Source organism: Crinia signifera, chromosome 7 (assembly GCF_055691185.1).
Source record: "Crinia signifera chromosome 7, ASM5569118v1, whole genome shotgun sequence".
Lineage (NCBI taxonomy): Eukaryota > Metazoa > Chordata > Amphibia > Anura > Myobatrachidae > Crinia > Crinia signifera.
The window spans coordinates 123,766,356-123,788,247 of record NC_139223.1 but is presented as its reverse complement, the minus strand read 5'-3'; the positions used below and the strand labels follow the sequence as shown (position 1 = coordinate 123,788,247).

The 21,892-nt window shown below is 42.6% G+C and overlaps 1 protein-coding gene across 1 annotated transcript in view; it reads right to left on the bottom strand.

Annotated features, from left to right (window-relative positions):
* The window catches only part of SLC11A1 (solute carrier family 11 member 1), a 90,077-nt gene that overhangs the window by 13,985 nt on the left and 54,200 nt on the right, over positions 1-21,892 (bottom strand). The window contains exons 5-10 of the mRNA XM_083153706.1: positions 20,313-20,419; positions 11,332-11,402; positions 10,541-10,608; positions 6,512-6,667; positions 2,129-2,287; positions 1,133-1,219 (exon numbers count right to left, since the gene is read on the bottom strand). Coding sequence (XP_083009832.1) covers positions 1,133-1,219; positions 2,129-2,287; positions 6,512-6,667; positions 10,541-10,608; positions 11,332-11,402; positions 20,313-20,419 — 648 coding nt within the window. The remainder of the gene's footprint in view (positions 1-1,132; positions 1,220-2,128; positions 2,288-6,511; positions 6,668-10,540; positions 10,609-11,331; positions 11,403-20,312; positions 20,420-21,892) is intronic.

Here is a 21,892-nt window from a genome sequence, read left to right as displayed (position 1 = left end):
ATGGTTGATTGTAATTTGTTCCCAGAAATTTCAAGATTTTTTGTTCGCCTTGGACGGAGCATTTTGCTCTCCAAAAGCGAGCAACCCTATTCAATGTGAAATATTCTCCGTCTTTCTAAGTGATTTTCGCCGTCTCTCTCCGTGTAGAAATTCTCCATCTTTTGATGGAGAGCTGGAATGTGAACTTTTAAACTAAAAGGATTTTTTTTTAAATTTTGGTGTAAAAAAATCAGGTTTTTTTTTCTGTGAAGGGGCATGTTATTTTTATTCATGTGCTTATAGCACATGAATATATATTTCATTTTAAAAAAAAATATTTTTTTTTATTTTTTATTTTTTTTACACAGTGCAGCCAGCAGGGGGCCGGAGCGCTCGAGCCGCTCATTAGATATTCATATATTCACTGCATCCGATCATTACATATGCACGATCGGGTGCAGTGAATACTGGGTCCCCCGCTGGCTATAGGGGGGGGGCAGCCTGTGCTGCCTGGGTCCCGGGGGGGCCCCCTACCCTCCACATATGTTCTGGGGCATCCAGGGAGACTTTAATCTCCCTGGATGCCACCGTCCCATGGCTCCCTGTCAGCTCCCTGCCGCGGACGCTCGTCCGCTGCAGGGTTTAAGACTTGCCGCGAGTGGCGGCGAGTCTTAAATACATTGAATAGTGGGAGCAGGAGGCTCCGGAACACGGAGAGTGCATGGCGAGAGAAAAAATCTCTCGCCATGCACAGAGAATTTTCGTCATTGAATACTGCCCTTAGTGCCTAACCCTTGCTGCTTAACCCTATTGCTCCCCCCTCCGCAGCCTAACCCTAACAACCAATCCCCTAATGTCTAAAACTACCCCCCCCCCCACAGCCTAACCCCAACCCTCCCCTGCATACTTACATTCAGGATGCCGACAGTTGGGATTCCAGCATTGGCATTGTGAGTTGCGTCAGGTTTCAACACCCATCATCTTACCAGTGTCCCGAATGCTGACATCCCAAGTGCCATGATGCCAACTACATCCACATTAAATGCATAATGTATTATCTTATACAAGTCTATTGCTAGATCTGCCTAGCTCGGCGGCTCTGTGATTCTAGCCATGTATTTATGTCATCAGCAGACTTGTATATTTGACTTACCCCTGTGTAGATGTCCACAGACAAAGATTCGTTGTTAGGGGGGAACACCCCAGCGTGTGGGCTACTGCTGTTCAGACAGACATCAAGCTGAAACACACAATCAGTCATTGCCTACCTGCTTCTATAGCAGAGAAATATCTTATCACATGGGAATTCCACAATTGCTTTTCAAATGTATTGTTTCTCGCTCCTGCTCAGATCAGTCAAGTGATAATGTTTTGCAGTGGCAAATAAGTAGATTCTTATTGGTTGCCCATAGCAACATCCCATGTGAAATAGAACTAACATCTTAGCAAATCTCTTCCTATGTGTGCAAAGTTGTATGTATGTATGTACAGTAAATGTGTATGAATAGACGTATGTGTGTGTGTAGACATATAAAATGACCACCTTCCCCTCCTGATTTTTTAGCTGTCTAAAGAATTGTACCCTATTACATCTCGCCCATAATGTGGTTTAACTTTTCCTCATATTAAACAATTGGTTTAAGTATGCTCCGGTCAAAGGGCCAAAAAACCTAAGTAACCTCTGCACAAGTCAATGACACAGCAGAATAAGGGCCGTGTAACAGCCCCTGTATTCATAACAAACTATTCTTGGGAACATTCTGACATTTATAATTGCTTCATCTTTTTGAGTCTCTCTGCAAACAGATTCATATATGTGAGACTTTTATTTCTTTTATTTTTGATTACAACAAAATGACTTGCCTAAGGCAATCTTTGCATGTTATTCTTAATACATGTTTTGATTCATATTTTAAGCACTGTAACTTACTCATATTAAATTTATTTTACTAAGATTAATTACTGTAATTCTTATTGGATCCATTTTGCCTGTGGATTCTGTTAATCCATGGTAAACATCTGTTCTGTAAATTGGAATAATTTTGAATCCATGCAGACAGAGCTTCCTGTGCATCTGACTCAATAATGCGGCTGGGTGGACTGAAAGATTGAAAGAGTGGTCATTTGGAAGCTATTGTAAAGTACTCACTGCATCCTGGTTGGTCTTGTTGTAAAATGCCTCAGCAAATACGGACATCACAAAGAGATTAATGATGAAGGACACAAGCAGTGCAATGGTGGACTCGATCAGGAAGTACTTATTGGCTTCTCTCACTTCATGCTTCTTTTGCCGGTTAATATCCCTAGTCTGAGAGATTATAGAGCGTGAATCGGCAGTAGACAAGAAGAACCCCTACACACTCACAACAGGTCTTCAGAACACTTGGTCTATGTGTAAATGTGATATACACGGTCCGGGTAGGATCGTTTACTCCAGGGAATTGGTACACAATGGATGATTATGGATTTACGGAGACAGGTGCAGTTGAACAAGGTTGATTTTATTGCTTACCATTAAGCAAAGCAAACAGCTTCCACCTTACAGGCCTACAATTGAATGGTTTCCAAAAGGTCAGCCCTGCAAATTACCATAACCAGTAGTAACTATCGTAGCATACAAAACTCAAAATAACAATGGTGTCCTATCTAGCACACGTTAGCCTAAATAAAAATCTTGGCATAAATTTGGCTATATTAACCAGATAACTAGTACGGGTTTAACTAACACTGAGGTCACCTTTAAACTATCAAGCAATCAGGGAAATACTCTGAAGAACCTCTTCCTTCCTGACTGATGTCACCTCCGCCCGCAGGCTGCTGTGTGCGGCTCCGACACCTGCCGCTGCTGCCGGGTTAAGCCGTGGGGTTCCACACACTCCTGCTCTGGCTTCAGCCCGTCTCCTCCTTCCGCTCCACGTGAGCTTCCTCCTCAGTTCCCTGCGGCTCAGCCTCTTCTGCGCCAGCCACCTCTTACCCCACTTCTTGTCACCCTCGGCATTGGCACCTTGAGAGGGGTTAACCCCTTCCCTGCATTTTCGTGGGACCCGCTGCAGGGTGCCACATAAATGTGGCATTTCTCCCCATCTACAACCATTCAGCAACAAGTGGAGATGCTATGACTCCGAATCAGAGCTGTACTTAGGGTTCTGGGCTCACCAGGCCAGGTGAAGGACTTGACACCCAGCATCAACCATATGATAATTTTTGCTTATAACTTGACCACCTGTATGGTACATCTTGTTGCAGATCTTGTCCATAAATATGTACAGTAAACTATAGTAGGAGTGGTAAGATACATCAAGGGAAGGTGGGACGATAGTTAAAGTAATAGGAAGGTATGGGTATTATGAAGGGGGAAAAAGGCAGGCAAGGAAGATGTAGTAGGATAGGGGAGAAAAGAAAGGTAAGACTGAGGAGCAAGATATGAGTAATTTTGGGATATATACACACATCAAGCAAATTGTATATTTTATCAATGTATATTATTTAAAACTATGGGCCTAATTTAGAAGGTATTCAATTTCACAAACACACTCAGAGAACGCCATTACTCCATCCCTAAACACTGGTTTCCTGTCAATCAAACTGTCGTGATTCTGCATCTTCTATGCGAATGGATATTTCTTTGCTAATTCACCCTATGCCAAAAGACAGCACTTATCTGGGATTTTATTTTTCCTGCCACCGGGCAGGTGAAACAAAATCCCAGATAATGCCGGTTTTCTGGGACAATTGGATTACTGCCAAAGGACCAATTATCCATGGCAATTTACTGTAGTTAACTGAATTGGTACTTGTGTAGTTTCACGGCGGCAGTTACGTCGTCAGCGTAGCATCCCTGTCAGAATCAGTGTAGTGTTCCCACGGCAAGCGTAGTTAGTGTAGTCAGTCAGAAGTAGCATAGTTTTCCCACTGCCGCTTAGCATAGCCAGTGTCCCTGTCAGAGCCAGTGTTCCCGCACCCAGTGTAGTCAGTCAGTGGTACGCAGTTATCATAGTCAGCAGCACATTGTGTCAGTTATGGCTGCCGACAAATTAACTAATTTTAACCTGCCGCAAACGGAGGAGTCGTGATTTTTTTACAGCGTCACCACTTTCTCCCAGAGACAATGCCATGTGCAAATGGGCATCGAATGAGACTGAATGTCAAGGAGCGGATGTGGCGCTGCCACATTTGAAGCTGCGGCAAGAAGGTTAGTCTCCGGGCCGCACAGTGGTTTCAGGGATGCCATCTCACATTTATGACGCTTCTATGCTTCGTGTTTTCTTCGGCGGAGGAGCTAACAAGTTTCACATTTTGTGAGGGCCACCTCCTAATTTCAAACAAAACCACCTTGCTGAATAATAACCTTGTGCGGGAGGCCTGCACCCTGGATTTATTGTCGCAGTACCAACGCCAGATTGGCGGTCCGGACAAAATAGTGGAGGTGGACGAGAGTCTCTTTTGACGCGTCCTGCCTCAACAGTGGTTGTTTGGAGGCATATCCTGAGACACCGGTGAGTGTTTTGTAACGCTTGTGGCCAGCCGTGAGGCCAGCACCCTGATGTCCGCCATCAACAAGATACATAGAACCGGGTACCACTATATATTCCGATGGGCATGTATAAACCACAAGTATCATTTTGGGGACCCGGAGACTGGGGTTCATACCCAAAACATCGAACGGCTGTGGGGATCTTGCAAGTGGTGGAACAAAAGGCAAAGATGCACTGCGCACCAAAATCTGGACTCATATCTTCAGGAATTTATTCTTGGCGCAGAAAACCCTTTCCAGCGTATTCTATATGCCTAACTCTGCTCCCAACGGCCGACAAACCAGCCGACACAAATGCAGAAACTGAAGGATAACTGTTTTATTATTTTCTTTGTCTTGTTATTTGATATTATTGTACTTTGTTAAGTTTTTTTTTCTTCTTTATTGTTCACTAAAATCCAGTTACCAGTTAACACATGTCGTCATTACTGTCTCAGATGTATGATATGGCAGGTGTGAATGTTTTCTTTAAACACCTCCCTTATCCACGCCAGCCTGAAGCAGCGAGCCCCGCGAGGTGATGCGTTACGCGTCCTCCCAACTTGTTCATACTCCCACTATCCACGTCCACCTGGAGTTGATCTTATAAAGCGTGGCGAGCGCAACGAGGAATACATGTAAAGTAATCTGTGTCCCCTTGCGGGGCTCGGTGCGCTCGCTACGCTTCGGGCTCGGTGGCTCGTTGCGCTCACCACACTTTATGAAGTCAACTCCCCGCCGACGTGGATAGTGGGGGTATGAACAAGTGCACAGCTCTGTGCTGCCCGGACACAGGTGAGGTGGCGATTCGGGGCGGCGGGGGTCAGTGCGGGGCGGCGGTGGGTTCGCGTTAAAAGCCCATTGGCGATGCCCCCCGCCGCAGTAACCCGGCGGGGGATGCTTAGAGCATCCCGAAATGCGGTAAAAACCCAGATAACGGGGTTTTTACTGCATTTTTACTTTAGGGAATCTCCCCCTTTATCACAGGACAGAATAAAAAAGGACACTGAGCACATTGCAGCAATCTGGTTAGAATAGGTTTAGGCATTTAAAATAAGAGGGTTAGGCCGCTGGGTGGTGGAGGGCAGGGTTAGGATGCTGCAATTCTCGATTGAAAGCATTTACAAATTTGAACTTTGATAGAAGGCAACATATATCAAATAAAACTGGAACCAGTGACATCATGAGATTATGAGGGTCACAGTTAAGAGTATTACTATTATTCGGTAAGCCTGGACCTTACTGGCACTATGGTGGTAACCAATTATAGTGATGGCCGGTTGGGGCTCTAGAACAGGGTCAGCAAAGTGATGCCACGGAACAATAGCTAATTCTTGGTCGGGAATCACACTGCTCCTAGGCTGCGCGCAGCACATATGAATTTGTTCAGCCTAGGGTGGGTCTACATGGTCACACACCTCAAGGCATTATGGCAAGTGTTGGGCCCAAGAAGTGTCATCACTTGGGCCTGAGCTTACTCTTGGTGGGCATGTGTGCAGTACCCCACATTTATAACTCCCACTACATCTAAGAGCAATAACAAATCTGACACTGATGCAGAGAATCAATGCTCATCAGAACACGAGCTATATACAATAAGCCTAATACATTAAAGAGGAACTGCACAAGGCAGGATGGATACAGCCACTGTGTAGGCTTACAGCTATAATCTTTGAATCCCTATTGATTCATTATAGCCCCATAAACAGCAAAGCATAACATCTGCTTGCATAATTTACCACGTGAAAGTCCAAAGTTTTAGCTGCGTGTCACGGTTTCTCTTATTGACTAGGTGCCCAGTTTATTGCGCTTATCCTGTATATTGCTTTCACTTCTCTCTATTCTCACGCTCTGGCTAATGATACCCTCAGACACCTGCATGATTTTTATTATTAGACCAGGAGAAAAATTCCAGAACCTATAAAAAATCTTATTCAAATCAAGCCATTCATTGCTGCAACTTACAGGATATAGGTAAATAGTCCAAATATATGTAGACAGTACATTCAGGCACATTACCTTGACAAGAGAAGAGTGCAGGTATATGTTATGTGGCATGATAATGGCACCTATGATCCCAACAGCCTGGAGCAGCTCAGGTCTACCGCAGCCAGAACAGTATGGATAGAACATTCCCGTTACCACCTCTCTTTGGTCAGGATTGACCACCACATACTGAGGAATAAAGCATACGATGGTAGAATTATACAGATGTCCTCAGGATTCGGGTTTGTTTAACTATGAGCATTTTAGAGTTAAAAACATGAATTTTATTTGATGGAATTTATTATGTTAACAATCCATAAAACTGGTATTAAAATATAGAGAACATGTTCTACTAGTTGATGCAACCCAGTGTTGAGTAAGATATTGCAAAGCATGTTATTTTCCAATGTGGGGCCCAGTGGTGTAACTATAGAGTGTGAGGGGATGCAATTGCTATGGGGCCCTGAGTCTTAGGGGGCCCGGCAGCCCAGCAGGCTATCCCCTGCACCCTTAACCCTTTAGTTATGCCACTGCCTTCCCCGCGTATGGTATCCCATGTGTACCTGCTCCGGAGCTGTCTATTGTGGAGAGTGACGCGAGATGATGATAATGATGTCATCATCTCACAAGACCGGAGGTAGCTCCGTAGCGGTGCGACTGATGGCGGGTGCCTCTCAACTACCTCTGTGATTCCCCGCATCCTCCTCCTAGTGAGATCTGCAGCGGCAGTCCCGGTGAGTTAGTGGCACAGTCCACAGTCAGCCCCCTTCTACACTGCTCTTTGCGCACATCAGGTTTTGAGGGGAGACGGCCAGCGGAAGCCGTCTTTTGTGGTTCAAATCTTACAGCAGCAGGGGCATAGTCTACTATATTTAATTAACCCAAACACACAGCTCACTGCCATTTCCCCTTCACAATATTGGCTTCTCCTAAAAGTGCAGCAGAAGCATGCTGCGAGTCCCTCTACTCCTCCAAGGCCTCCCAGTTCCTGATGATTCTGTCCCCCCCCATGCTTGTCTCCATAACCCCCTCTGCCTGTCTCCATACCCCCTATGCCTGTCTCCATACCCCCCTATGCCTGTCTCCATGCCATCTCTGCGCCTGTCTCCATGCCATCTCTGTGCCTGTCTCCATGCCATCTCTGCGCCTGTCTCCATGCCATCTCTGCACCTGTCTCCATGCCATCTCTGCGCCTGTCTCCATGTAATCTCTGTGCCTGTCTCCATGCCCCCTTTGCCTGTCTCCATACCCCCCTATGCCTGTCTCCATGCCATCTCTGCGCCTGTCTCCATGCCATCTCTGCGCCTGTCTCCATGCCATCTCTGCGCCTGTCTCCATGCCATCTCTGCACCTGTCTCCATGCCATCTCTGCGCCTGTCTCCATGTAATCTCTGTGCCTGTCTCCATGCCATCTCTGCGTCTGTCTCCATGCCCCCTTTGCCTGTCTCCATACCCCCCTATGCCTGTCTCCATGCCATCTCTGCGCCTGTCTCCATGCCATCTCTGCGCCTGTCTCCATGCCATCTCTGCACCTGTCTCCATGCCATCTCTGCGCCTGTCTCCATGCCATCTCTGCGTCTGTCTCCATGCCCCCTTTGCCTGTCTCCATAGCCCACTCTGCACCCATCTCCATGCCCCCTCTGAGTCCATGTCCATGTCCCCTCTGCGCCCGTCTCCGTCTCTATGTGTTGATCTGAGTTTATGTGTTTATCTGTATTTGTGTTTTTTTTCTTAATGTGTTTATCAGGCTGTGACCATGGGCATAGTTTGTAATGGGTCTTGCAGTGTCTTGCATAATGTGTAAGGGTATTACAATGTGTCACACATTGTGTAAGAGGCATTGCAGTGTTTTGTATATTGTGTAAAGGCCATTGCATATTGTGTAAGGGTATTATGGGGTGTCGCATATGGTGTAAGGGTATTGCGGTGTGTCACATTTTGTGTAAGGGGCATTACGATGTGTTGCATAATGTGTATGGGGCCTTGCGCTGTGTCTCATATTGTGTAAGGGTATTATGGTGTGTAGCATATTCTGTAAGGGGCATTACAGTGTGTAATATAATGCGTAATGGCCATTGCCGGGGGGGGCCCCATTATAAATTTTGCTATGGGGCCCACAAAGTTCTAGTTACGCCTCTGATGGGGCCACCAATTATATTTCTGGTTACACAATGGATAATGGCTAGCAAGTTTCAGCTGCTTATCTAATATTAGGGTGTATTATGCCCAGTGTCATCTTGTCCATATACATGTAGCTGAAGTCACTATTGCTACATAGGTAAGTAAGCCTATACTTACCAAGCTAATCAATTTTCCATGATATCAATACACCTGGTATCCGAATCAGTAACATGGCCTTAGATCTATTAGGTAAGCATCAGTCATGGGCCAATAGCCACCGGAAAAAAGTGGTGCCTTCATTAAGCAAACTAGGACTGTTAACTAACATACAGAAGTGGGAATAATGCCTAAGACATTAAGGCCATTATTCTGGTTCACTCGCAAAGGCAAATTCTTTCTCAAATGGACAAAGCATGTGCATTGCAGGGGGGGGCATAGAGTTAAAGATTTGGGTGAGTCATTTTGTTTCTGTGGAGGGAAAATACTGACTGCTTTATTTTTTACATTGCAATACAGATCTCAATTTGCCGTAAAAGCCCACCCAAATGTAACTCTCTCTGCACAAGTTACATCTGCCCCACCTGCAGTGCACATGTTTTTGTCCATTTGAGAAGGAATTTGCCTTTTGCGCGTGAACCAGAATAAGGGCCTATGTCACTTAGGGCCTTATTTTGGTTCACACTTTCTGACAAAATACTTCTTAGATGGACAAAACCATGTGCACTGCAGGGGGGCAGATGTAACATGTGCAGAGAGAATTAGATTTGGGTGAGTAATTTTGTTTCTGTGCAGGGAAAATACTGGCTGCTTTATTTTTACACTTCAATATAGATCTCACTTTGAAATAAAACCCCACCCAAATCTAATTCTCTCTGCACATTTTGCATATGCTCCCCTGCAGTGCACATGGTTTTGTCCATCTAAGAAGGATTTTGTCAGAAAGAGTGAACCATAATAAGGCCCTTAGTCACAGCTCTGCAATCTGTTATCCGCCACTTGTGTGGCCATTACAAAATACCTCACATAAAATAAATATTTTTGTACCTAGCATAACTCATGTGACTTAAGGCCCTTTACACTAGATAAAATCAGAATCCAGGGTACTTATGTAGTAACTGGGCTGCCGATTTTGAAATCGGGTCCATCGCATCGCATCGCACCCGACCAAATCGCATGCGATGCGATGCGATGCGATGCGATGCGATGGACCCGATTTTTCCATAGGATTCAATGTTAAAATGGACTGAGTCCATTTCAACATGGAATTCAATGGGAAAATGGGTCCTTTTCATACCCCTACTATCCAAGTGGGCATGGAGTTGGATATAAACCTGTGGCGAGCGTAGCGAGCCACCGAGCCCGAAGCGTGGCGAGCGTAGCGAGCCCCGCGAGGGGACACAGAATACCGTCCCCTCGCGGGGCTCGCTTCGCTCGCCACGCTTCGGGCTCGGTGGCTCGCTACGCTCGCCACAGGTTTATATCCAACTCCATGCCCACTTGGATAGTAGGGGTATGAAAAGGACCCCTTTTTCCCATTGAATTCCATGTTAAAATGGACTCAGTCCATTTTAACATTGAATCCTATGGAAAAATCGGGTCATCGCATCGCATCGCATCGTATCGCATCGTATGCGATGCGATGCGATATCGCATCGCATCGCATCTGATTGTATGCCTTAACTTAAGGCATACAATCAAAAAATCGGCAGCCCAGATACTACATAAGTACCGAATCCAGTAGCCTCATGTCAAGAATAATCCATAAGTAGAATGTTTTTATGTTGTAAGAGGTTGAGGTAAACTGTTCATGTACAAAATGTCACATAACACATAACAATCAATGCAAAAGCAATATATTAGTCATCTTAATGGCAGACACTTATTTTATTTCTGGATATGTTATATATACATTTCCTGGGCTTATATCTGTAGTGCCCTCACCTCGTAGCCAAATGTAACCGCCATTATAGTGATGAGGAGGGCAAAGAAAGCTTCTAGTTTCCTGAGACCTAGAAAGACATAAACATATAAATATATGGATTTATGTGACACCTGAACTACACACACATACACACACACACACATACACACATACATGGGATACATACGATATCCTGTCAGTTGGAATACTGGCGGTCAAAACACTGACCCTGAAATCCTGATTTGGAGACTCCCAACATTGATTCTGTAAGAACCTAACCCTCTCCCCCTAGCCTCCTAACCCTCCCTCCATTCAGCCTGACCTTAACCCTCCCCGCTTGTGCCTAACCCTAATCCCCGTACCTCACTGACTAAACCAAGCCCCGCGGGACCACAGCCTAACTCTAACCCCCACTCCTTGTAAGTGCCTAAACCTACCCCCCCCCCCTCCCTACAGCCTAACACTAACCTCCCCTAAATTACTCTCCTTGTGCCTAAATCTAACCAGCCCGGCATACTTCCATTCGGGATGCTGGCAGTCTGTATTCCGGTGCTGACATTCTGTTGTCTTTTGGTGTTCCGGCGCAAGTGTTCTGATGGAAGTAGGTAAACTGACCACTGGTATCCTGAGCGATGGGATGCTGACCGCATCCCATATATACATACATTATATAAAAAAAGTAATTTGTGTAGTGCAACAAATTGTAAATGAGAATCCATTCATCATTAACTCATGCTCTAAAGGAGCCACTTATATGATCACATCATCAACATTCAGAAACATTGAAAGTCTCACATCTTTGTAAACTTACCATATTTATCTAGGAACAGAAAGAATAAAGTATCAATGATGGTGATAAGGACACCACCCCAAAGGGGAATTCTGCAAGAAACAATAAGAATATTGAGAAGTAAATTTATGAAAATAAATATTAAAGGGATTATAGCTGGTGTGGTATATTCAATCTTCAATCTCTAGGTAGACAGTCAACAGGTTGACAACATATGGTTGACATGCTTTAAGTCGACAGATACAAAAGATTGACAGAGAAAAGGTCAACAAGTTAAAGTCAAAAGGCACAAAAGTTTGACAGGATGAAAAAGTACCATATCACGGAAGTGATAATATATTCTTACACTGCCAACTGGTAAAACAGTCACGGTCAGGGTTGAACAGTATAATACGGACACCTACTACACACATAAATCCAACAGCATTGCCACATACCTGGTACTACATATAATTATAGTTTGACAGAGAAGCGATCTGGAGGAATTCTCAATCAGACTCACAGACACAGATTTGACAATAGAATACCAAGAAGATAGAAAGAGACACTTTTCCCAATATACAGATTTACTTAATAAAGGAATATCAAGTGCCATCTATAACCAATTAAATAAACCAAGTCAAGGCAGGAGCTAGTTGACCCCGCATGTGCTTTTTTAATATCTCACTGTGGGGGAGATTCTCTATCACAGAAATGCGGTAAAAACCCCGTTATCGGGGTTTTTACCGCATTTCTGTATGCTGTACTGTCCCTCCACAGAGACCGCGCTGTGGAGGGAATCGCCAGCAAAAGCTGGCGATTCCCTGCAGAAGCCTATGGGCTTCTTACCGCAGCGCTGTTTGAGGGATCCGTCACGGATCCCTCCCAGCGTGCCCTGCGGCCGTCGCCGGGGTCTGCGCATGCGCAGATGGACTCCCGGGTCACAGACCCGGAAGTCCAGTGCCGGCACAGCATCGCAAGGGACAGCTCTTATCGCAAGAGCTGTCCCTTGCGTTAATAACAGCATATGTTACAACATATGCCGTTATTAATAATGCAATGTCCGGCGAAGGGGGGCGGCGAGTTTTACAACATCCCACCCAATATCCACTTTTGTTTATGTTACATGTTGTTTGAATAAACAATAAAAAGTAGTTTTTAATATTGTCATTATTCTTTAATTGTAAAAAAACAAGTGGTGTGTAGTGCGCAATCAACAGCTGCTGGCACAAGGTGGTCAGACCCTAAATGGAGATTATAGAAACAAGAAGATGTGTGCCAGCGCTGGCTGATTCAATAATTACATGGTTCTCTATAACAATAATTTTAATAAAAATGATTTACCACATAGTACATTTGTACGAAATTTTATATAAAAATAACAATATGAATAAAAGTGAATCGTTTTGAAAAAAGGGAATCGCTTGGATGATGATAACGTATGGATATTCCCTTAAATAGGGGAGAGATGTTTAGAGCTGACAGGTGTAATGAAAAATTACCATCCAATACTTCTGGTGAGATGTATGTCCAGGTATCTGTGACTTTGTTGTTCTGAGTTGCCCTATATTTTCAAAGGCTCAAGGTTCCCATTCGACGATCTTCCTTTTTATCCATGATTTAGGAACAAAGCAGATATCCCACAAGATTTTATACAGATGTTTCTAAAGACGTCAGAGGGATGATAAACAGGTAACTTTTCAATGGATGAAGTCAGCAGGTTTAGTTGTGCTCAACGCGTTTCCCCGGAATATACACCTCCGGCTCCAACACTTGCTCCTGAGGAAGCCGGAGGTGCGTATTCAGTCGGTTCGCTATAATTTTTGCATACATTTTTATGTCTGTATTTAACAAAGCTATTGGTCTATAATTTTGTACATATTTTGGTTCCTTACCCTCTTTTAGAATTGTCACTAATCTGGCCTCTAGCATTTCTGGTGGAAATTTTTCCTTTTTTATAGCTTCTTCAAATGTGAGTATTAAAATTGGTCCTAATTGTTTCTGGAATGTCTTATAGAATTCATTACTGAATCCATCGGGTCCTGTAGCTTTTTTTAGTTTTAACATTTTAATTGCTTCCCTCAATTCTTGGTCTAGTAAGGGTTTATTCAGTTTTGTAATCTGATCCGTAGCTAATTTTGGGAGTTTTATTTTCATAAAAAAAAATATTTATTTCTTCTTCTGTTGGTTAAGCTGTTCCTTTATCCATTTTTAGATTATATAAGTGTTTGTAATATTCTGCAAATACATTTGTTATTTCCAATGGATTTGTAATTTTTGCTCTGTTTTTGTTGTAATTTCTCTTATTTGTTATCTCACGTGCCTACCTTTTATTTTATTAGCTAATAATTTGGATGCTTTATTACCCTCAAAGTATAGACTTGGTTGAAATTTCAGCATATTTCTTTTTAGTTGTTTTATATTTTTATTTCCTATTTCTGCCCTTAATCTATTTAATTTTCCTAATATTTTATCTTTTTTTTGTATTTCTTCTTTTTACTTGGTCTTGTAGCTGTGTCTGTATATCCTGCTCCCATTTCCTCACTTTGGAGTTTATTTGGATAATTTCCCCTCTTAACACTGCTTTTAAAGTACACCAAAAATTTAGCTCATTGGTTTCTTCTGGTGAGTTTGTGCTTCAAAACTGTTCTATGGTCTCTTCTAGTTGTTATTTTTATATCAGGTCTTTGTATCAAATAGTTTGGTATCGTCCAAGTTCTATGCTTGGGTATCCTTTTTTTATTGTCCCAAATTATCATTACCGGAGCGTGGTCGGACCATGTTTTTTGGTAAAATCTCTGCTTTTTTAATTTGTAGTAGTGTATTTTTATCTGTTAATATTAAATTAATTCTTGAGTATGTCTTATGTGTATTAGAAAAGAAGGTATAATCCCTAGTGGTTAGGTTTTACACCCTCCAGGTATCGTTGGAGGGTTTGGAGGTTTTTTGATATTTTTAATTGCCGATTTATCCATCTGTGGGTCTAACATAACATTCTGATCCCCTAACATAATTACTGTTTTTTTTATACTTGTTCTAGTTGCTTCAGTACTTTCTTCAGGAAAATATCTTGGGCTGAGTCAGGTGCATACATTTCTATGAATGTTATTTCTTGACCTTCTATTGCTCCACTCAGTATAATATATCTACCTTGTTTATCTAAGATTTGTAGTTCTAATTCAAAATGTATAGGGTTTTTTTAAAAAAGGATTGCCACTCCTCTCTTCTTACATATGTCACTTGCAATGTAAGCTTTAGTATAATTATGATCTCCCATTCTGGGCGCCTTAAGTCTGGAAATATGAGTCTCTTGTATTGCTGCTACCTCTATTTCCTGCGTATATAAATATTGGAGAACTCTTTTCCTTTTCTGAGGTGAGTTCAGGCCTTTTGCGTTAATCGTCAATATCTTAACCATGCTTCTTTCTTTTACTTTTGCTTCTGTCTCTCTTCCTTTTATCATCCTTATCTGGGTTTTTCAGCTTTCTTCCTATTTCCAATCCCTGAGTTTCTCTTCTTAACCTTCGTACCTGGCATTTCAACATACTCTCTAAAATCTGAAACTTACAACATTTACATCTACATTTACATTGACACATATTTTGTGCTCTATTGTTGTTCTTAGAGCCGTTTTGGTCTCTATACATTGAGACTCCTTTTGTTTTCAGGAGGTAGTGGTTTCCCAACCCAACGCCTATATTTCACAACTTTATGTTTACATGCACCTTATGTGCTCCAGAATATATTTTACCATACTGTCATTCTTTTTCCTACCCTCCATCTCTATCCCTATTTTAGATCTCCCTCTCCTCCCCACTCCTCCCTCCCACCTCTTCTAAAAAAAACAAAAAACACTTAAACCACTACACAATTAAATACATTTTCCATCAGGTGCATCTTGGTGCTCTAATGCGGCAGGTCAACCCCCTCAGACCACAAACATGTTGAAATACAGACACAATTAAAGTGTCGACCTGTGTCATCAGCACACCATTAAACATATTTCTATATGATATGTGGCACTGATAATAATATCATTCTCCTATAAAGGAGTTTAATTTACCTAATAAAACATATACCCATATCCCTCTCTTCAACCATTTAATATATCGCATAATAAACCTATACATCATTAAATACATTTCTGTATACCTCTACCCACTTTATTATATTTCCCTCAAAAGCACCTTGGTACACTGATGCGGCACGTCAGTCCCCCCAGACCGCAAACCTATTCCAATATCAACACTGTTAAAGTGACGACGTGTCGCATCAGCGCTCCATAAAACATATTTCTATATTAGACGCGGTAGTGATAGTAATATCATTCTCCTATAAAGGAGTTCAATTGCATAATGGAACCTATATCCCTCTCTTCAACCATTTTATATATCGCATAATAAACAAATGCATCATTCAATATATTTCTGTGTAGTTCGTGACAGTGTTAGTGATATTAAAAAAAAGGAATTAATGTGCATAGTAAAACATGTATTTCTTATTTCAATCGTGGCTTTTTATGTTACATTTTTATATTCTTAAAATAGGAAAAAAGATATAGTAAATAAATATAAAACATATATCTATGTAATTAGTGCCAGTGATAGTGATATCATTCTCCTTTGGGAACTTTTAGTGTATATAATAAAACATATATTCCTCTCTCTAACCGTGACCTTATGTGTCGCTTTCAATGATGTAGAATTATTATATTCTTATACTTTATTTTATATTTTATTCTCTTACAGAGAGAAAGGAATAAAAGGGGAGGGGCTTTTCCTCTTCCTTTTCTTCCACTCTCTCTCTCTCTCTCTTTCTCTCTTTCTCTCTTTCTCTCTCTCTCTCTCCGCATGGCTTTTTAGGGGGGAGGGGGGGATATGGGGAGCTATGTTTCCTCCAATCCCATCCAATTTAATGACTACAAATTTTACACAGATTTTGTTTTACTGTCCAACTCTAGTCCATTCCTCACGGAATGGTTGGGGGACACCACTCTTCTCTCTGGGTATCTAATTCCGCATTCGTTAAGTGCATTAAGTCCTTCTTCTTCTAAGTTAATAATTTTGAAGGACCCTTGATAATGGATTATCAATTTCACTGGGAAGCCCCATTTTTACGCGATCCCTGCGCCTCTTAGTGCTGCTGTAATCTTGCTTAGGGATCTTCTTTTCATCATGGTTTCAGCTGATAGATCATTACACATCTGCCATGTACCCAGAGTCTCTGTCATAGCTTTATCTCTCGTAGCTCTCAAGATTTGGTATTTTATTTGTGGATAGTGTATTTTCATAATCACATCTCTGGGCGCATCTTTAGGAGCCCTTTTTGCTTTGGGTAATCTATGTATCCGGTCTATCAATATTTTTGAGGCCGGTGTGTCAGGAAGTAGCTTTTGGAATACTTTTTGGACATGCTGTTCTAAATCCTCTGTTTGTATGTCCTCTGGTATTCCTCTTATTTTAAGAGTATTTCTCCTTAATCGATCTTCTAAATTCATTGTCTTTTCCCTCAAAGCTCTTAATTCTTCTTGAGTACACTTTTGTCTATTTAGGAGTTTGTTGTGAGATTTTACTATCTCTGTAATTTTAATCTCCATTTGGTCCGTTCTACTTCCTAAATCAACAATCTCTTTTTTTATTTCATGTATTGTGGATGAGAGTTCAGTGGTGATATCTTTTTTCAATTCTGATATCAATTGGAGCATCTTTCGCAATGTAATCGATTCATCCATTTCATCCTCTCTCTCAGGTTCTGGTGATATTGGATTTGATTTTTGTGGAAGTTATTTGATTGGGCAGATATAGACAAGTCTTCCTGTCTTCCTTTCTGATGTTCTTTTTCTTTCAGGGTAGAGGGTTTAAAGAAATTAGCTGAAGTGCCTAGAGGGGGGTTGGCTCTTTTTGGAGACATATTTTATTTCCTCCTCTTTCCACTGTCCCTCAGTGTGGATGCGATAGGGGAAGGGGGGCTCAGCGTCTCACCTCTATGGCTGCATGCTCTCTCTTTTCTCCCGCAGGCGGCTGTTCCCGGTGCTCCGTCTCTCCCCTCTTGTTGCTGCAGGGGTCTGGAGCCGGTTTCTGTGCGGTCTGCGCCGCTCCCCACGCTCCTTTCCGGGCACTCGGTGCACAGCATCCAGTGTGTCTCCCTGTGCGTCCCCCTGAACTGTCCGGCGCCTATACTTGTTTCCGGTGCTTCGCCTCCTTATCATGGGGTCCCACCTGCCACGTCACCTCTCCATAGCTGTCCAACCATCAAGTCTGCTGGGGGAAGGTAATGTATCTCTCTCAGCACCTAAGTCCGGGCAGCTGAGGCATGAGTCCCTCTTGCTGGATCAAACGATAAATATACCCCCTGAACAGCAGAGGGGGATTTGGGCGCTAACTGACCACTCAAAAAAAACAAAATGTTTGGAAAAATATAAAATTGAATGATGTATATATTTTTTATATATATATATATGTGTGCAATAAGCTGCAGCTCTCAACAAATACACTAGTGTTTGTATTTAAAAGCAAATAATTTGCAATTTATTAATAAACATTAAATAAACAATATATCTAAATAGGCGGCCACCTAAAGCAATATATGTACTAGTGCATTGTATCAATATGTGTACACAAAACACAATAGAAAAAAATACATAAAAATATATATAAAAATATATATAAAAAATATTGTAAACACTTTGAATAATGGATAATGCAAAAGAGCCACGTGACTTTCAGCAGATATTTGTATACTCCGTATTGGATGATTTATAATTTCAAGAGAGCTGATTTTAGCCCGTTAATTGTCAAATGGCCACAAATAAAAGAGGAATAAAGTAAAAGGAAAGTAACTTTTTATATATATAGGGTTTGTATGTAATTGCGTGCATTTAGCACGTTAGTCTCACCCTTGGCGATCTGATGGCGGTGATACGAGGAGTGTCCCGCTGGGAGGAGAGGGGTAGTGGCAGCGTGTTGGTCCGTGCGCTGGAAGCGGCGAGCGGGTCTCTCACTCCCGCTGCTGCGATGTGCCGTACCTTTACCTCCCGGCATTCTCCCGATTGATGTGGCTTATGCTGCGGCTTTGAGTCAGCGTGAAGAAGCTGGAAGTGGCGTGGGTGTCACTGCCTGAGTAGATTATATCAACAGGGGATGTAGGTTGACTGAGGCTGTGTCGACACTTCCAAACAGGTTACTGGGTCCAAATTCTAACGCGTTTCGCCCGACTAGGGGGCTTTTTCAAAGAAGGGAAGGGAGGTAGAGATACGGCACTTCGCCGTCAGTGCTTGTCCACTAGCCAGCAGCAGCGGGAGTGAGAGACCCACTCGCCACTTCCACCGCACTGACCAACACGCTGCCACTACCCCTCACCTCTTGCTGGATCACTCCTGCCTACTTCAACCGGCATGGCGTGACCTGACTTTTTTTTTTAAGCCAAATATTTACTCCATGTCATGTTACCACCATCAGTACAAATGTGTATGATTGCCATGCTTCCAGCTTCAGGCACTATTCCCTATAGGTGACAATGTCAATAGTAAATCAAGCACATGTTGGGAAAACATGGAAAAACCCATAAAACATCTGTCAACCTTTTTGTCAACCTAATGCATGTCGACTGTATGGTGTCAACCATGGTATCATCTGAATACCTTTACAGCATAATTCCAATGGTAAATGAGAGTCGTTTTTGAGTGTGTTAAAACTGAAATCAAAATTGTAGTATAACAATAAAGCTGTCTTACATTTGTGGGCTACATTCAAAAACAGACAGTATATACACTGCACAGATTATATTTTTTTTTATGTATTAGTTCCCCTTGAATGGCAACATTGTTTGTTTTAGACACAAGTTGCTTGCTTGCTTTATTTAGAAACATAAATCAGACCCAGGGCCAAATGTAATAGGGAGTGAGAATTAAAAGTAAGAGATTTTAGAAACGTTTTCCCATTTTTTTTTTAAGGCGGCAATCATTTACACTGGGGAAAAAAAAAACAGGTTGATTTTGCCATGTAAACGATTGCTGCTTTAATGTCACTTTCTGATTCTTACACCCTATTACATTTGGCCCCAATATCAGAAATGCAAAAAAATCAACGGCACAATGAATGCTAAATACTGTCTTTATGCTGCATCCGGTTGACAGTGTTTAGGTCTATAGGTCGACATGCACAAGGTCGACACAGACAGCACTTTGGCACAAGCAAAATGTCGACATGGCAGTGGTCGACACATGGAAAGGTCAACGTGAGTTTTTGGGAATTTTTTCCTTTTTTGGACTTTTTCATACTTTACCATCCACATAGACTCTGATTGGTAATGTTAAAGCTTACCCGAAGCATGGAAGGAAGCCATGCGAAGGGCCACAGTAAACTAATTTGGATTCCATGTGATCTACAAATTGACACCAAAAAAAGATGATAGGTGCACATAGAGAGGTAGAAGTCAGAGACCCTCTCACATATGGGAAGGGAAGATTATAGGTGCACATGGGAAGGTAGGAGGAAGATGCACTCATGGGTTGGGTTAAAGGCACAATTGAGTAGACAGGGGTCACCCATGGTTAATACTTGCCTATAATATTTGTGACTTATGGAAGCAGATGAGAGAGGAGCATTAAGGAGAGGTTAGGGGTTGGGGATATATGTGAATGATGAGCTGTGGTAATTCTATGAGAGGGCGGAGGGACAGGGAAGCTAATGTTAATCACCCCTGCAGTACAGTTACTGTGGTACAACTCTTGGTCATTGTGCACAGTATAGCGCACTACCAGTCTTCTCTGAGTGAAATTGTCACACTTTCTACAATTGTCACTGTTTACCTCCCTTTTGTCACTGATTAATGTTTCATACACGTCTACCTACCCCAACAGATGCTCTCTAAAACTGTGAAAACTCCATCAGAATCCATCAAGCAGTTCTAGAGATTAGCCCTATCAAACAGACAGACACTTACCAGGAATATTATATATTCTATATATTAAAATTATGGTGCAAAGAATAAACCATAATGCATTGTGGGAAAGGGCATCTTACCGACCAGCAGACAGGAGGCTGAATGCAATGGCTGTCCCAATCACTTCCTGCATGTCTGATCCAATTATGGCTATTTCCACTAAAAACCACAGTATCCAGCGTGGGGCCTGAGAAGAAACCAGTAACAATCTAAATACAGTATCATAAATGTCAGCAGAGTGACAATCTCAGGGGTGTTTGAAAATATCTGAACCACACAGAGATCAGGGATATATAAAAACTGTAAAGACACATATATAAAGATGAGAACTAAAAATGTAGGTTAATAATAAAAAAAAGTGGAAACATTCATAACCTGCGATTGATGGACATATGTGTAGCACATGATCTTCTGCACAATTATAAAAAATATTTTTTTTTCCTTGCAATAGAATAGGGCAGCGGTTCTCAAACTATTTTGATCTGGGACCCTGTCAGACAATAACAATTATTACAGGACCCCAGCAAGTTAGCACAGAACAGTCATCACACATGTGCGGTAAGCAGACTGCACATGCATGGCAGCATTGTGGAGGTACAAAATGATGCAAGGATTCTGAAGTAACAGACAATTCAACTGATTTTTGAAATTACTTGGATCACTGGCTGAGAGATTAGAGAAATCTAATCTAATCAGATTAGAGAAATCATCAGCCTGATGGTCAGCAATATGGAGTCGCGACAACATGCTGAGATGGTCGCGACCCACTTTGGGGTCTGGACCCACAGTTTTAGAACCACTGGAATAGGGCATCCTCAGTCATCCATAAGCACAGTCATGCAATCTACACCCAGCCTTAGGTATCATAATATGGAAATTATATTTGAAACAGGACAAACTCTAGTCAGATTATTAAAGGGCTCTCCATACATTTTTTTTTTCAAAACTGGTTACATGTACACCCTGCAGCTGTAGCATGGCCTTTACTGGTAAACAGTGGCTTAACCATTTGGTACAAGGTGCAGCAACCGGATTTCTATAGCAGTGCTGCAGGGAGACAGAGTGCCAGTCAGCTCCCTCCCGCTTCTGTGGTTCTCTTCAGTTAGCAATAACCGGCCAGCCGCTTTAGTTTATCTGTACCATTTTTTTTACTGAGAAATGCTGGAGAGTATGTACATGGCAGTAACTAGGGGTTTGCAAGCAGCGCTGTCACCCAGGGCACAGGGGCTAGTTTGGAACTAAAAGTGGCCCTGGAAAAATTGCTAGAAATGGCCTCACAAATCAAACATAGGTGGAACAACACCAAAATAAGCGGGATTAAATACATAAATATACCTGCATGGAAGCTGTTGGTTGGAGGTGTTCCTTCCCTCTGGGATGCCTCTCTATGCACAGCTGCGGGGCAGCCCCTAAAAATGGGTTCTGCGCATGCACAGTACCACAGACGATACTGCGCATGCGCTGGACCTGGGACTGTCAATAACATTCAACGGGTTTGCTCCCGAAGCAGCTCCATAGAAGCTGGGGCCAGCGCATGCACAGTACCAAAGAGGGTACTGTGCATGTGCCGGTCCCGCAACGATAATCGGGACCAGCAGTGGCGGCACTGGAGGGGGCAGCATCGCGGAAGCCCTTCTCCTCTGCCGAGGTAAGAGCCGCG